The 14541-nt window shown below is 48.6% G+C and overlaps 1 protein-coding gene across 2 annotated transcripts in view; it reads left to right on the top strand.

Annotated features, from left to right (window-relative positions):
• The window catches only part of FNTB (farnesyltransferase, CAAX box, beta), a 61783-nt gene extending 58593 nt beyond the window's left edge, over positions 1-3190 (top strand). For both annotated transcript variants that reach the window (XM_037503509.1, XM_054691072.1), the window contains exon 12: positions 1747-3190. In XM_037503509.1, coding sequence (XP_037359406.1) covers positions 1747-1878 — 132 coding nt within the window. In that variant the 3' untranslated portion in view covers positions 1879-3190. The remainder of the gene's footprint in view (positions 1-1746) is intronic.
• Positions 3191-14541: the final 11351 nt, after the last annotated feature.

The following is a 14541-nucleotide window of genomic DNA, read 5'->3' on the forward strand; positions in this document are numbered from 1 at the left end:
TGAAACCATAAAATACATAGAAGGAAATATAGGCGAAACACTACGTGATTTGCACATCAAAGACATCTTTACAGACACATCACCCAAAGCAGCGATAGTGAAGGCAAAGATAAACAGCTGGGACTACATCAAATTAAAGAGCTTCTGCACAGCAAAAGAGACAATAACAAAAACAAAGAGAAACCCCACCACCTGGGAGAACATTTTTGCACCCAACACTAATGATAAAGGACTGATCACAAAAATCTGCAAAGAGCTGATGAGACTTAACAACAACAAAGAAAAGAATCCAGTCAAAAAATGGGCAGAAGAGCTAAAAAGAAACTTCTCTGAAGAGGAAATGCAAATGGCCAACAGGCATATGAAAAAATGTTCAACATCACTTGTCATCAGGGAAATGCAAATCAAAACTACCATGAGATACCATCTTACACCAGTGAGAATGGCACATATTAAAAAAACTAGCAACAACAAATGTTGGCGAGGGTGTGGAGAAAAAGGAACTCTCCTGCACTGTTGGTGGGAGTGCAAACTGGTCCAACCACTGTGGAGAGCTGTGTGGAGATTTCTGGACCTACTAAACATAGAGCTTCCATATGATCCAGCAATTCCACTCCTAGGTATTTACCCAAAGGACACAGAAACATCAATTCCAAAGAACACCTGCACCCCTATGTTTATAGCAGCACTGTTTACAATAGCTAAGCTTTGGAAACAACCCAAATGCCCAAAAATAGATGACTGGATCAAGAAGATGTGGCACATATACACCATGGAATATTACTCAGCATTCAAAAAAGATAAACACATGCAATTTGCAGCAACATGGATGGCACTGGAAGGGATCATGCTCAGCGAAATAAGCCAAAAAGAAAAAGAAAAATACCGGATGGTCTCACTCATAGCAGGAATCTAGAAAACTTAAATAAGGGACCAGGAAAACGAATAACTATAAGAAAGTGAAAATCAAAATCAACAAAAAACTATGAACCAGAGACACTTTTAGGGGGGCGGGGGTGGGGGGAGGGATGGGGTCAGAATGGGGGGGCTGCAATTGTATGGGGAATATAAAAATAAAATTTATTATAAAAAAAAAATAGAATATAATGTCACCTTCAAATAAGGACAGTCTTTGCCGTTCCTTTCTGATTAAGAATTTTATTTTTTTTCTTGCTTTGTGAAGTTGCCTAAAATCCCTGCAGAGTGTTGGCTGGGAGAATAATAGAGGGCGTTCCTGTCTTGGCTTCCATAATTTCATCCTACCTTACCGGGGGTGCTTACTGTGGGGTTTTGGCAAGTACTTCATATCAGGTTAAGGCTCTTCCTCTCTATTCCTGGTTTGCTAATTTGTTGTTTCAGTAACAATCTAGTGTTAAAATTTATTGAATGCTGTTACTACATCTAGTTTTTCTCCTTTAATCTGGTAATTTTGGTTAATTAATACCCTGATGTTAAACTTGACATTCCCAGAATAAGCCCTTCTTCTTCATAGTGGGGAGAGAGAGAGAGAGAGAGAGAGAGAGAGAGAGAGAGAGAGAGTGTGTGTGTGTGTGTGTGTGTGCGCGTGTGTGTGTGTTTGTGCCGCTATGTATGTAATACATTGCTGGGTTTAGGGCCTGTATGGTAGGTCTCTGTGTATCTCTGATGATTCCTTATGCAAAATTCTTAGAAGTGCATTTATGGGTCAGAGACGGCACATTTCCAAGGATAACTGAGATGATTAATTGGCATCTGCTCTCTTTGCAGCAACCCACCCACCCCGTGTACAACATTGGACCAGATAAGGTGATCCAGGCCACCATGCACTTTCTGCAGAAGCCAGTCCCAGGCTTTGAGGAACATGAGGATGAAGCAACAGCGGAGCCTGCCACTGACTAGAGGACACAGGCTCCCAAGGCTCTGTGCACACCCACCTCCCCAGTCGGCCAAGGTTTATGTATTTCGATACTAGTGCGATCCCTGCAGCACAAGCCTTGGTCACTATGGAGCTGTGGTTCTTTGTGCTTTCTTGTCAAACAAAACAAAACTGATGGCTCTGGGTTTGTGGAGAACACAGTGGTGTGGTTTTTTAAAATTCTTTCCATATCTGTAAAACCAAAAATCTGTCAGTCCTGGCAGCCTGGTTGGGGAACAGTGCATGCTGGGAAGAGCAGTCCCTCCCTGCCAGCTCCCCACCAGCTCTCCTGCCCTTCAGTCCTACTGAAATGAATGACGCCTATGAGTATTACAGCTTCCAGGACCATTGCTGCGATTCCCACCTGCATGTCACCATTAAATCGCCAGGAAGGCACCCTTCTGTGGGCAGAAGTAAGTCTGCCTTTACACTAGGGTGGTACTTTGGGCCCCACCAAAATGAGTTCTCAGAAAAAAGCCATGTTGGGTCTTCACTAGGTGGTGCCTGAGGCACTCACCTCCAACCCTGGCCATTTGCAAGGGAAAGAAGCTGGGGTTGGGGAGAAAGGCCTCCCTGAGTTGCCAGGCCCTGCCCCCAACACTGGAGAACTGGGCGGCTAGACTCTCCAAGGCTGCGCTTGGTGCTTGGGTAGGATGTGCCTCAGCCCCAGGTGTGGTGATTTAGACCCAGGAAACCAATTATGAGTGGAAAATGAACCGTTAGTTCAACTCTGTGTCAGAGGAAGCAGCCCCAGCGCCCGCCCTCTCACCTACCCCATCATGAACCTTGATGCACCTAGTCCTCTGATAGTCCCAGGGCAGCACCCTCAGCCCTTGCCCGTTCTGCCTGTTTCCATCTTCTGCCAGACTTGCAGCCCACCCTCCTCCAAGACAGTGTTGTCTTCTCTCGCCCAGAGTATTAACACTACTAAGTCTTTTACCTAAATTTCTGACTCAGGATTTATTCACGTCCTGCCCACTCCAGGCTCACAGAAATAAAATCAAGTGCTAGACACACAGGCTGCTGCTAAGGCAATAGCCTGGTAACAGGTGGGCAGGGCTTTGCTGCCCACAGAGCCCTTTCTCAGTCAGTGGGTGTTGAGTTAGTTCTCTGTCCACTGTTAGTCACGGCAAGCTCCACGTCCCCGACGCAGCTTCATACGCGGCTGTGGGCTGCGGGCAGGCGGGAGCTTGGAGACGCAGCATGAGGCTCTTCTCAAAAACTGGCCATTTGCTGCCTCTAATTCCCTGTTGCTTTGGCATATCGGACTATGTATTACCTCCTTGAAATAAAAAAAGTAACATTTTCTGTGATGTCTCTTATTTGTGATTGGTACCAAAAAACACTTTCACAGTGCCCAAGTGTTAGGACTTATTGAAGGTTGCTCTGGGACTGCCAGTCCCGTGTGGGCGACTCCAGGCATGTTAATGATTGCAAAGAGGTCTGACCTGTGTTTTGCCCTCAGGTGTGCCTTCTCCAGTGGAGGACACAGTGGGAAGTGGAAAAAGCTGTGTGTTTCCCAAGCTCCCTGGAGCAATTCAGTTTGTCCTAGCACTTTGCACACACTTGGTCTGTTTCCCTGATCTGTGAGCAGGGACTGTACTCCAGAGCCCTAACATAGGCGTCCGATGGTGGGTGGATGTTTTGACCAGAAGCAGGAGGCTGTGGTAGGGATAGGCAGAACCCTGTGGTCACATGGCCTTTTAACATCTGCTGAGACATTCCCAAAGGAGACTAAACAGGTGGGTATTCTGTGGCCTGACCCTCCTCAATTGAAAAGAAGAGGGTGTCCTCAGAGCATAGACCAAATCTACACCCTGGAATGTCATTCCTGTGCCCTGGTTATTTTTGCTCTGCCAAGAACAACTACAAGAACAATATACTGAAATGCATCCTTTCCATCACTACAACAAAAAAGGCATAACCCTGTACCACCAGTAACTGTAAGGTACTGAAAGTAAGTGAGTAATTGGCGTGATTGAGCAAGGGATTGCTTCAATCTGAGCTGATTTTCTAATCGAGAAAGGAGGATGGCCTTCCACTGAGGGCTACCCTGCTATCTCAGCACGTTTTTTCTTGGTAATGTAACTTTGCAGAGAGATGGAGTTTAAAAATCCCGGAGAGTGGTTGGTTCCATGCCCTTGGATGTTTCACCAGGATTTCCTGTTTATGCGGCACTTCTGGCAGGAGCTTGATTGCCAGGAATTAAAGATGGCGCCCCCTGGTTGCTCTGAGCACACTGTATTGATGGTAGATGTGGACTGCATTGGCTTCAGATGTCAGCAGGACGGAAGACAATACTGGCATTCTCTTATGAGAACTGAAGAACTTATATTCCCACTGTTTGCACTGATCCCACTTCTTTATGGAAGTGGGTCACTGGGGTACCTGCAGGAGTTTGCCAGTAGCTTCAGCAACCTGACTCAGAGGGATTTGCGAAATGAATGTTCTTATGTCCTCAGGCTTCCTAGAAACTCTTGGCCAATGCAACTAAGATATAGGCACTGTATACACCAAATCTTAAAGTCATAGGACATCTCGTTTACTGGCTAGAATAAGTTAAATTCCAAGGTTGCTTTCCTAACGCTGATAATAGGACCTGAAGTTAATAGGATCCAGAGGTGTGTGATAGAGGGCTACACAGTGTTGCTTGCATTTGGGGACATAGGTACAGTTGTCCCCTTTTACCCGAGGGGGATATGGTCCAAGATCCACAGTAGAAACCATGAATAGTACCAAACCCTATGTATACTGTGCTTTTACCTATGCATATGTCCTATGATGAAATTTAATTTATAAATTAGGCACAATAAGAGATTAACAACACTAATAAAAATAGAACAATTGTAACAATACTGTAACAAGCTATGTGGATGTAGTCTCTCTCAAAATACCTTACTGGATAATCATAATATGTTTGGACCCTGGTTGGCCACAGGTAATTGAAAATGGAAGTGAAGCCGTGGATAAGGGGTGACTACTGTGTTTGTGGGGGAAGTAGTTTGCCACTATTTTGCTTTCCATCATCGACACCAGGGGGCAGCAAACTTGTTATGTAAAGGGCCAAATACTAAATACTTCAGGCTTTGCAGGCCACACAATCACTCTTGTGATTCTGCTCTGCAATTTTGCACAAAACTGTCACAAAGTGGTCTGGCTTCCAATAAAATTTCATTTATGAAAATGGGTAGAGGCCAGATTTGACCATGGGCTATGGTTTGCCTACCCTTGGCCTAGACTAAATCCCAGCCATCTTCATTCAGCGTTCAGCCACATCTTTCATGGCTGGGATGTTTTTCACATACCATTAGTGTCAAGCATCAAATGTTCTTGGTAACAGTTTGGGGGCAAACACTCGCCCCCTGGTGCACTGCCTAGGGCATTTAGTCCCCTGGAACAGGAAGAATAGTATGATTTAAGACACTGTTGCAGCTGACAGAAAACCTAACCCAAACTGGCTTAAAGAGGAAATGTGTTGACTCATAAACTGAAACATCTAGGAATTAGCTGTGTGAGTGGCTTTAGGAGGTTTCCCCCTTCTGTCTCTGTATTAGCTCCAACCTCAGGCTCTTTCCATGTGGTTGTGAAATAGCAGCAGTAATGACTCCAGAACTTACATTCTCTTAGGGTCAAGTTCAGCAGACATGAACAGCTGGCACTATCCCAGCCTCCCTTCTAGTTTCATTGCACTTCAGTGGCTTTGGCTGAGTCTTTCTGAGAAGTCCAGTGGCCGGAATGTACTGCATTGCATAGTCTAAGTCCTGGTCACGTGCTCCTCCAGGAGTGGTAAATGAGGCTCATAGTCTAAGAATGGGGAAGGAATAAAGTCCCAAATGCAAATTGGTGTTGTAGCCACTAGCGGAAATGGATGCTAGACAGGCAAATCACCATAGTTCTCTGCAAGAGTGGATTTTTTTTTTTCTTTTAAGGATTTATTTATTTATGCATACAAGAGCTGAGGCGTAGGCCAGAGTTGTGGGGAAATGGGGGGAGGGAGGAGGATTCACCAGAGACAGAGTGGGGAGCAGAATAGGCAGATGGACTGAAATACACTGCTGAGGGGAGCAGCGGGCGAGACAGGAGAGGTCTGCTGTGCCATGTGGGTAGCTCCTCAGCCGGGGACTGTAGATGGCTTCACAGTGCTGAGACTTTACACCTTGCGCCATGAGGGAGGCTCACAACAGTGGATTCTTACTGTGATGGAGAACTGTAGTGGAACTGTAGTTGGCATCCACTTCATCCAACGCCAACTGTGACAGTTAAAAGGCTTGCCACCCTCCTTCCTACTTCCAGGACAAAGCCCTGATTGACCCAAGTCAATCATTTATTTTTTTTTATAGATTTATTTATGCATACAATAACTGGGTTACAGGCCGGGGTGGGGGGGAATGAGAGAATTCACCAGAGACATAGTGGGGAGCAGAACAGGCAGATCTACTGAAACACACTGCTGAGGGGAGCAGCGGGGTGACAGGAGAGGTCTGCCGTGCCATGTGGTTCACCTTGCTGGCTGGGGATTGAACTTGTGCTGCAGAGGCTGCAGATTACTTCATAGTGCTACACTTAACCCCTTGTGCCACCAGGGAGGCCCCCTAAGTCAATCATTTTAATCTGTCCCTTTTTGCTTCAGCAATTTGTTCAGGTTTGGTAGTAACCCAGGCCTAAGTCAATCAGCAGGCTCAGAGATTGATTCAGAGCCATGCGTGTGACCCAAGGGAGTCCAAAGAGCAAAGCCTGGCCATTTGATGGTAGGGGAAGAACTCTTCCTCTTAGGGATAGTGCAATGAGTGACCTGGGACTCTTACAATAAGTTCCCTATCTGAAAGAAAACCAGCCTGAGAAGCTGGAACATACAGGCTTCCTGAGGAACATGGCCACTCTCTAGATCATACTATTCCTGAGGCCTACCTGCCCCTGGAATTTTCAACTGTGAGCCAATTTGGGTAAGATTTACTATTACCTGCAACCAAGAGTGGCCTAATGCATACACAAATTGATCTCAGATTAGCCCCCCAGCCGTGAAGGTCATTATCAGTTGCCTGAAGGACAATGCCCACTCCTGCAACATCCACCCAAACAATAACGCTAAGAGGCTGTCTTGGTCTACTGCCTCTCCTCATTTGATCCTTGACTCAGCCTCACGAAGTGGGTGAGGCAGCTGTATTATCTGCATTTACAACAGGAGGAACAGGTCAGAGAGCTTACGTGTATCACCCAAGGTTCCCAGCTAGCAAATGGTGGAGACTGAACCCGAGCTCTGATCTGCAGCCTTGCAGCCCATGCACCCCAACCACTCAAGTCTCTAAAGGAAGAAAGGGGTGGTTTGGGGGGCGGCAGGAGTACACATGCTTGGGATACCTTCAGGGCAGGATGGCGGAGGCCTCAGGGCTGCCCCCATCTGTTACCAGGATGTGACAGCAAATAGCCGGGGCAGGCTCACTGCTAACCCTTCCCAACTCTGCCAAGTCTCTGGCACAGTGATGCTCTTGGGCACTGACGTGGGCCATCCCGGTGCGGAGTGTGACACACATCAGTCACAGCCAGGCCATGGTGAGTCAGTCTTCCCAGGAGCTGCCCGCAGCCCCCATGGCAGCCAGCCTTCTCCAGCCCCGCCTGGCCACCTAACTAGTTCCTAGACTCCCTCTTTCACTTCCCCTCAATAACCATAAGCACCTGGCCTCCACTCTCACCAGCTGGTGCAGGAGGTTCAGAGGACAGGGCCAGGCAGTTGGTGCTCCTCCCACTTCTTGCTCAAATTGTTCCAGCTTTGGCCATCAGGAGCTCTTTCTGTTGGCCCCCGAGTCCCTTTGATGTATTCACCCTTTCTTGCTTTCAATAATAATGCATTTTCCTCTGCATTCTTTAAAGGCTGCTGATAATTATCGACACTGGATACGGGAATGTTGGGTTCAGTATACTGTCCTCTCAACCTTTGGTCACATTAAATTCTTTGTGTAATAAAAAGTATTGCACACTGATTATCTTGGATGCGAGGCTCCATGTGGCCATCTATGGGCTGGGCTGATGAGACCAGGGGAGTTACTGGAGCGGCCGTAGTAAGAGCTGGGCTCAATGTCACAACTCTCTTACAAGGTTGCCTGGGTGGGGCCTCTCTCACAGGGCAGCAGGGTTCTGCCCCCCAGCCATGCTAACCAGTGCCTGGCAGGACAGGTGGCACCTCTGTAAGATGATGATGAGGAAATGAGCACCTGGGAGAGCTCTGCTGCACCCTGGAGAAAGCTGCTGCTGCTGGGCTCCAGCTCTCAATTCCCTCCCCTCCCTCTCAGGCGGGCACAGTCACTGCCATGGGCCTGGATACCAGGTGGCTGTGAATGTGGCAGAACGTGAATAGCGATCCTACCCTTTCCCAGCAGCCTTCACCCAGCCTCTCTGCCTGCCGCATGGGGAACCCACAGTTGGGCTCTCCTGGGAAGGAAGGAGAAGTGATGACCTGGCCCTGCTCCTTGTCCTTCCATGCGCCAACCTCCTCTCCTCTGGCCCAGATGTGCACATCTGTAGCACGTGCGTGGGTCTTGTCTAGCTACTTGAAGCAAGAAGGCAGGGCCCAGGTTTCATTAGCTGTCTTTATCTTCCCAGTGTCTGGCACAGTGCTGGGCTAAGCACACGTGCCACTCAAATACCCGTGGGTGCAACTCGTGCAGAGGCCACCCCAGAGCTGACCTGAAAGTGCAGAGAGGAATGTACATTGGGGGGGCATCTTTGTATTTGTGGGGTATCCAGGATAGGCCAGGCACTGTGCTAGGAGTGCGGCAGCAAGCTCAAAGACCAATTCCTGGCCTCGTGGCAGTGTTCCCGCAGTGCTCTATACAGAGGGGGCTCTGGACTCATTTGGGGATGGGGAATGGGCCAAGTTGTTTGAACCAAAGTCCCCTACCCAAGTCTCCCACAATCACTACTCTCAGCTGGTGACCTTTAGGCCCAAAGCCTTTGGCCACTATCCTTTAGTCCCACACCTGTCCCTGTCACCTCCAGCTGTTGATGGCACTGGGAGATATGAAACAGCTAAGCTCTCAAGCATGAGGATGGGTGCCACACTGCCAGCTGGGCGCCTCTGGCTGGTGATGAGTGACAGGGGTGTGGGTGGTGGCACGCCTGTTTGGTTATTTCTTGAACCAGACTGCACGACTCACTGGGCTCTTGCAGGAGTTGGTTTGCAGTGAGTGTGGCTTTCTGCTAGGGTAGCCATCAGGTTTCTGTTTTTCTTGGCAAGAGGCTCTACCCCTCCCCATGGGCATTGGAGTAGGTTCTGGCATAGATCTCCTAACACTGTATTCCTCTTTCTTTTTTCCCCTCTGGCCTTTAATTTATGGGTAAAAAATATCGGAGACTTGTGCTGAATACCTTTGCCCAGAGAAGGCTGTAGGTTAGAAGGGCCCCACCCCTGCAATGAACGTCAGAGGGAAACCACCCTAAGTGAGGGCTCGAAGCCAGACAGGTCTGCTGATGCAGCTGGCGAGCGGGAGGGAACCAGCTCGGCCAGTTGTGAACTGTCCAGAGCCACTTGTCTGGCTCTTCCAGACACACCCATCCTGCTGGGTGTATGTATTCATGCAGAGGGCACACACGTGAGCATGTGGGCCCCGGGACCCAGTCATGGGACCACAAAGAGCCAACAGTCTGGTGTGTCCCCACCTCACCCTACCAGACAGCTCTACTCAAGGGGCCCATGTGAGGGATGGCTGAAAAGCCAGAATTCCCCCACCACTGGAACCAGGCCCAGGCCCTGGAGACACAGGACAAGCATGTAGTTTCTCTGTGCTTACAATAGTGCAGGCCAGCCAGCACTGAAAAAATGCAAATTGAAACCAGGATGGAAAGCGGGACCACGTAACCAGCATAGTAATAGCTAATGGTTCTGATCCAATCAGCGAGGGTATATTTCATTTCCCAAGCTAAGATTTTACAGATTTGTAGTCTTGCTTGAGTTCCTTCAGAAAATGAGCCAAGCCTATTTTTCACTGCCTTTTGGTATCCAATATATGTTTACTTCTCCTTTAAGGACTTTAATGCCCCTAACCCTCATTATGTCAGAGAAGGATGGAGTTCATTCGCTCCGTGTTTCAAAAACTCAGACAAATGGTTGCATGGCCCAGGACATAGGATGGCACACAACCTAGGAATTAACATGAAGTATTTGCCAAGTGCCAGCCCCAGTTCCAAGGTTAATAACTTTACGCCTCACAATGGCACTTGGTGCTATTATTGTCCTCATGTTATGACTGAGAAAATTGGGGCACTGTCGCCCTGAGGTAAGGGCCAGAGCTGGGATGCCTCTCTAGACAGGCAGACTCAGAGCCTGTGACCTACACCACTCTGGCACTAGTTCTGAGATTCCTTTGGCTCCTGGCTGCACCCTGACCCTGAAGAAGCAATGACACCATTTACCAGTTGGGTGATGGTTTGCTGGGAGAGCCTCCAAACTGGAGCAGGGGCTGGCCTGGCGCAGCCACTCCAGGCCTGCAAACAGCTTGCCTATTTCTCTAAACTGATTCAGGAATGGCTATTTGGCCAACTTGATAGTCTACCTGAGGAATTAACTAGAAAATACTTTTATACCCTCTTGAGATCACATTAATTAGCCTGTGCCTCAGTAAGCCACAAACACTGAAGGAAATTCTATCTCTCTCCACTCATGAGCTAGCAATGTCTCCAAAGGGTCCTTGTCCTTACTATGATTTTTCCACTGCACATCCAAGGTGGGTTCTGGCAAACTCTTCCCTGTATGGGTTTCCTCCTCAGGCTAGAGAAACTGTTTTGAACAAAGAGGCTGTCCAGAATGAAGCCTGGTGAACAGGCCTGAGCGACAGTCTCTCTCTGGCTAAAATTACAAACCTGCCTGGCGACCAGAGGGTAGCCAGTGTGTAGTATAAAAACAGGTGGTGTTCCATGACATCACCCTTGCTTGGGGTTTCAAGAGAGGGGGGCAGGGTAGCCCTCAAGAGTGAACCCCACTGGGAGAAGGTAAACACCATCAAGTCAGTCCTATCAACTGAACTTTAACCAACTGATTGGAAGGTGGAGAAGGGGGTGCCCTTTCTCCATGTGCTGCTGTAAAGAGCCTGGTCTCAGAGCCACTTTGCTTATTCAGTTTGGCTGGGACTTACTTTCCCCAATAGCTTCCTTTTTTTCCCTGGGTCAGTTTACTCTTGGGAGTCAAAACTGAGTGCATGAGAACCACCTGGGAGAGCTTGTTAACTAGAGTGGCTGTTGGGCCACACACAGTATGCTGGTAAGGGGGGCCGGAGCCCAGGAGTCTTTCTAACAAATACCCCTGGGCAGGGCCCAAGGTCCCTCACCTTACCACCACCTTGGAGGCTTCTGGCAATTCTGCCTGGGCAGAATACCACGTGTCCAAAACTTAAACGATGCCACTGAATAGAGAGGGAGGGAACGGCTGAGATTGGGCTGACACCAGATCTCGCTGAGGTTCTGGGGAGTGGGGGAGCTCTTTAGTCTTGATGAGTGTGTAGGTGGCATTCCGGGATCCCCTTGCTGTGTCTTTACTCACCCTGCCTTGTAGAGACAGGGCCTGTCTCAGGGGTGGGAAGCATTCGTGACACAGCTTGTCCACCCTCACACACTCCGGGGAAGGCTGCAGGAGCTGGATTTTTCCATCTGCGGTTTCGGTGTGGTCACATGCTTTGTGAAGATGATGACAGTCGGCACCTACCTGAGCACTCACTTGGTCCTGAGGTCAAGTGTATTAAAGGCTTTAATTAATTAATTAATTAGTTAATTAATTAATTTATGCATACAAGAGCTGGGGTACAGGCCAGAGATGCAGGGAGTGAGAGGATTCACCAGAGACAGAGTGGGGAACAGAACAGGCAGACTGACTGAAGTTACACTGCTGAAGGGAGCAGCAGGCGAAGCAGGAGAGGTCTGCTGCGCCATGTGGGTTGCTCCCTGGCCGGATGGGGATCGAACTCGTGCTGCAGAGACTGCGAATTGCTTCATAGTGCGATGCTTAACCTCTTGCGTCACCAGGGAGGCCCTTTATTTTATTTAATCTTCACAACCACCTTATGAGGTTAGTAGTCGTATCCTCATTTTATAGAGGAACACTGAGGCTGAGAGAAGAAACTCCACGACTGCAGTTATTGACAGAGACGGGATCTTGCACTCAGGCTGCCTTGACTTCACAGCCCAAGCATCAAACACTCCACTGTTACTACAACTGTTTGCTTCAGTCCTCATTCAGGGCTTCACCTATCAACTCAGTTTGTTCTTTAAACCTTTTCCAGTTGATAGCCCTGTGGGACCTCCCTGGTGGTGCAAGGGGTTAAAACGCAGCACTGTGAAGCTGTCTGCAGCCACTTCAGGGAAGTGACCCACATGGCGCAGCAGACCTCTCCTGCCTCGCCCGCTGCTCCCCTCAGCAGTGTATTTCAGAAAATCTGCCTGTTCTGCTCCCCACTCTGTCTCTGGTGAATCCTCTCACCCCCACCCCCACACCTCTGGCCTGTACCCCAGTTCTTGTATGCATAAATAAGTGAATCTTTAAAAGAAAAATGATGATAGCTCTGTGAGCTTAGGTTATTCTCTGCTGAAGCTGTTGCTACTTTACATATGGAATCAGCATATCAAGAATTGAAAAAAAAAAAATTCTAAAGGTCATTTAAGATACCCTTGGCACCTGGGGCAACTATAAAGGAAAATATCACTCTCACCACGGCCAAAGAGAAAGAGGTGGCTTTTAAAAGGCCCCTCGGTGAAGCTACCCATGACAGCGACCAAGCAAATCACCAGGCTCACTGGCTCTGCCCAGGACGGTGCAGAGCACATCACGCACTAACCTCAGAGAAAAATGTCACCGCTAAGTGCAAGCTATACTAGGGTTGCCCTTTGGCGTGTGGGTGGGGGCACCCTGGAGTCCTAGACACGCTGACTACAAGACAAGAACTGAGCTGTGACTTTCATTTGACCCATCGGCCAGCAGTCTCCAGCCTGAGGTCTCTCACCTGGTTTTTCTTTCCAGGCAGGTGCTTGTTGCGGCACCACCTCCTCCACCACTTGCCAACCTGCTCAGCATGTGAGGCGGGTGGTTCAGATTTTCCCAGGTGGCCAGCTATCCACTGTGGCCTTTCTTCACAACTGGTATGTTGACATGCTGAGAAGTCTACAACTCACTCCCTCACCCGGCTAGTATCGTGGAGCTGGGAACTGGCTCTCAGACACAACACTTACCTCCACACTGGCTCACCTGCTCCTTCTATTTGCTCCCGGCCTAGCAGGTGTCTGCCTTCCACCTATCAACATGGCTTTGCTTGCAGCTCATGCTGATGCCCAACCTGACCAAGGCAGCTGTATGCAATATGGAGGTTCACATTAAGGACAGATATACACAAAGAGCTACACGAAGGGACGACAAGAGGAATAAATGCTAACTTCGGCGCTTATACAATCGCCTGACTTTATTCCCATTTTTTCCCCTATTTCTTTAATAAACTGGAATGAAAAGAAGTTTCTTTAATAAATTGGACGCTGGGCCTCCCCGGTGGCACAGCGGTTGAGCGCTGGGTTGCGAAGCTGCCCGCAGCCTCTGCAGCGCCGGTTTGATCCCCGGCTGCTCCCCGGCCACCGGAGGAGGGTCCCGCATGGCGCGCAGACCTCTCCTGCCGCCCGCTGCTCCCCTCAGTTGTGTACTTCGGTCCTTCTGCCTGCTCTGCTCCCCGCTCTGGCTCTGGTGAATTCTCTCACCCTCCCGCGCTTCTGACTGTACCCAGTGCTTGTATAAATAAATAAATCTTTAAAAACAAAAACCAAAAAAACCCTGCTAAGCACATAGGACTTTTAATAAATAAATAAACAAATAAATTGGATGCTGCTCTCCTAGCATGCTTGTTTTTTCTTAATGCAATCATGGCTTTGAGGGGTAGGGGGCTTGTTTGATCATGCTTCAAAGTGCCTCTTATAGAGAGATGACCCACCTGCTAATCCCCATTAACTGAGACGATACACTAAGGATCTGACACCTGATAGGGAACTCAGCGCTCTCTGTTCTAAAGAGAGTGACAAGTCAAAGAAATAATTTGATTTTACTCCCTCCCTTGTTCTAGGAACAGCCATAGTTCCCATGAAGAAAATCAAAGCTGGGCTATATTCTGGTCATGAACTATTTCCTTTCAAAATTAAGGCTGGCACTGGGTCCCTAGACTGAGTTAACTTGACTTTGTTAAAGCCTCCTTTACTCCCAGTCCTTGACAGTTCTGCTACCTCCTTTTAATAGACCAGAACTCTCCAGAAACGAAAGGTCCTAGAGACAGTCAGTACCTCTGAGTGGGGCATTCATTACCAGGGGAGACCCATCACTCTGGACTACCAGGGCTAGATAGGTCATTTATTTAACAGGAGCTGGATCTAGAAATGTTGCCCTGGAGAACCACATCCCTGTTGGAACCTTGAAAACTTCCATCCAGTGAGCAGACACCACCCCAACCACACCCAGCCCCGGGTGAGCTGAGCCCTCACAACAAAGTGGAACCACTCTGGCTTATGGTTGCTTCCAGTTCTGCAGGAACAAGTGAGACCCTAGTTTCTCTCTAAGGTTCTTTGCAGGCCCAGGGGCCTGCACAGGCCTCCTAACAATTTTGGCCTTGTAAGGGCAAGAAGACACCACCACCAAG

Source organism: Talpa occidentalis, unplaced genomic scaffold, assembly GCF_014898055.3.
Source record: "Talpa occidentalis isolate TD23 unplaced genomic scaffold, MPIMG_talOcc4v2.1 talOcc4.11, whole genome shotgun sequence".
Lineage (NCBI taxonomy): Eukaryota > Metazoa > Chordata > Mammalia > Eulipotyphla > Talpidae > Talpa > Talpa occidentalis.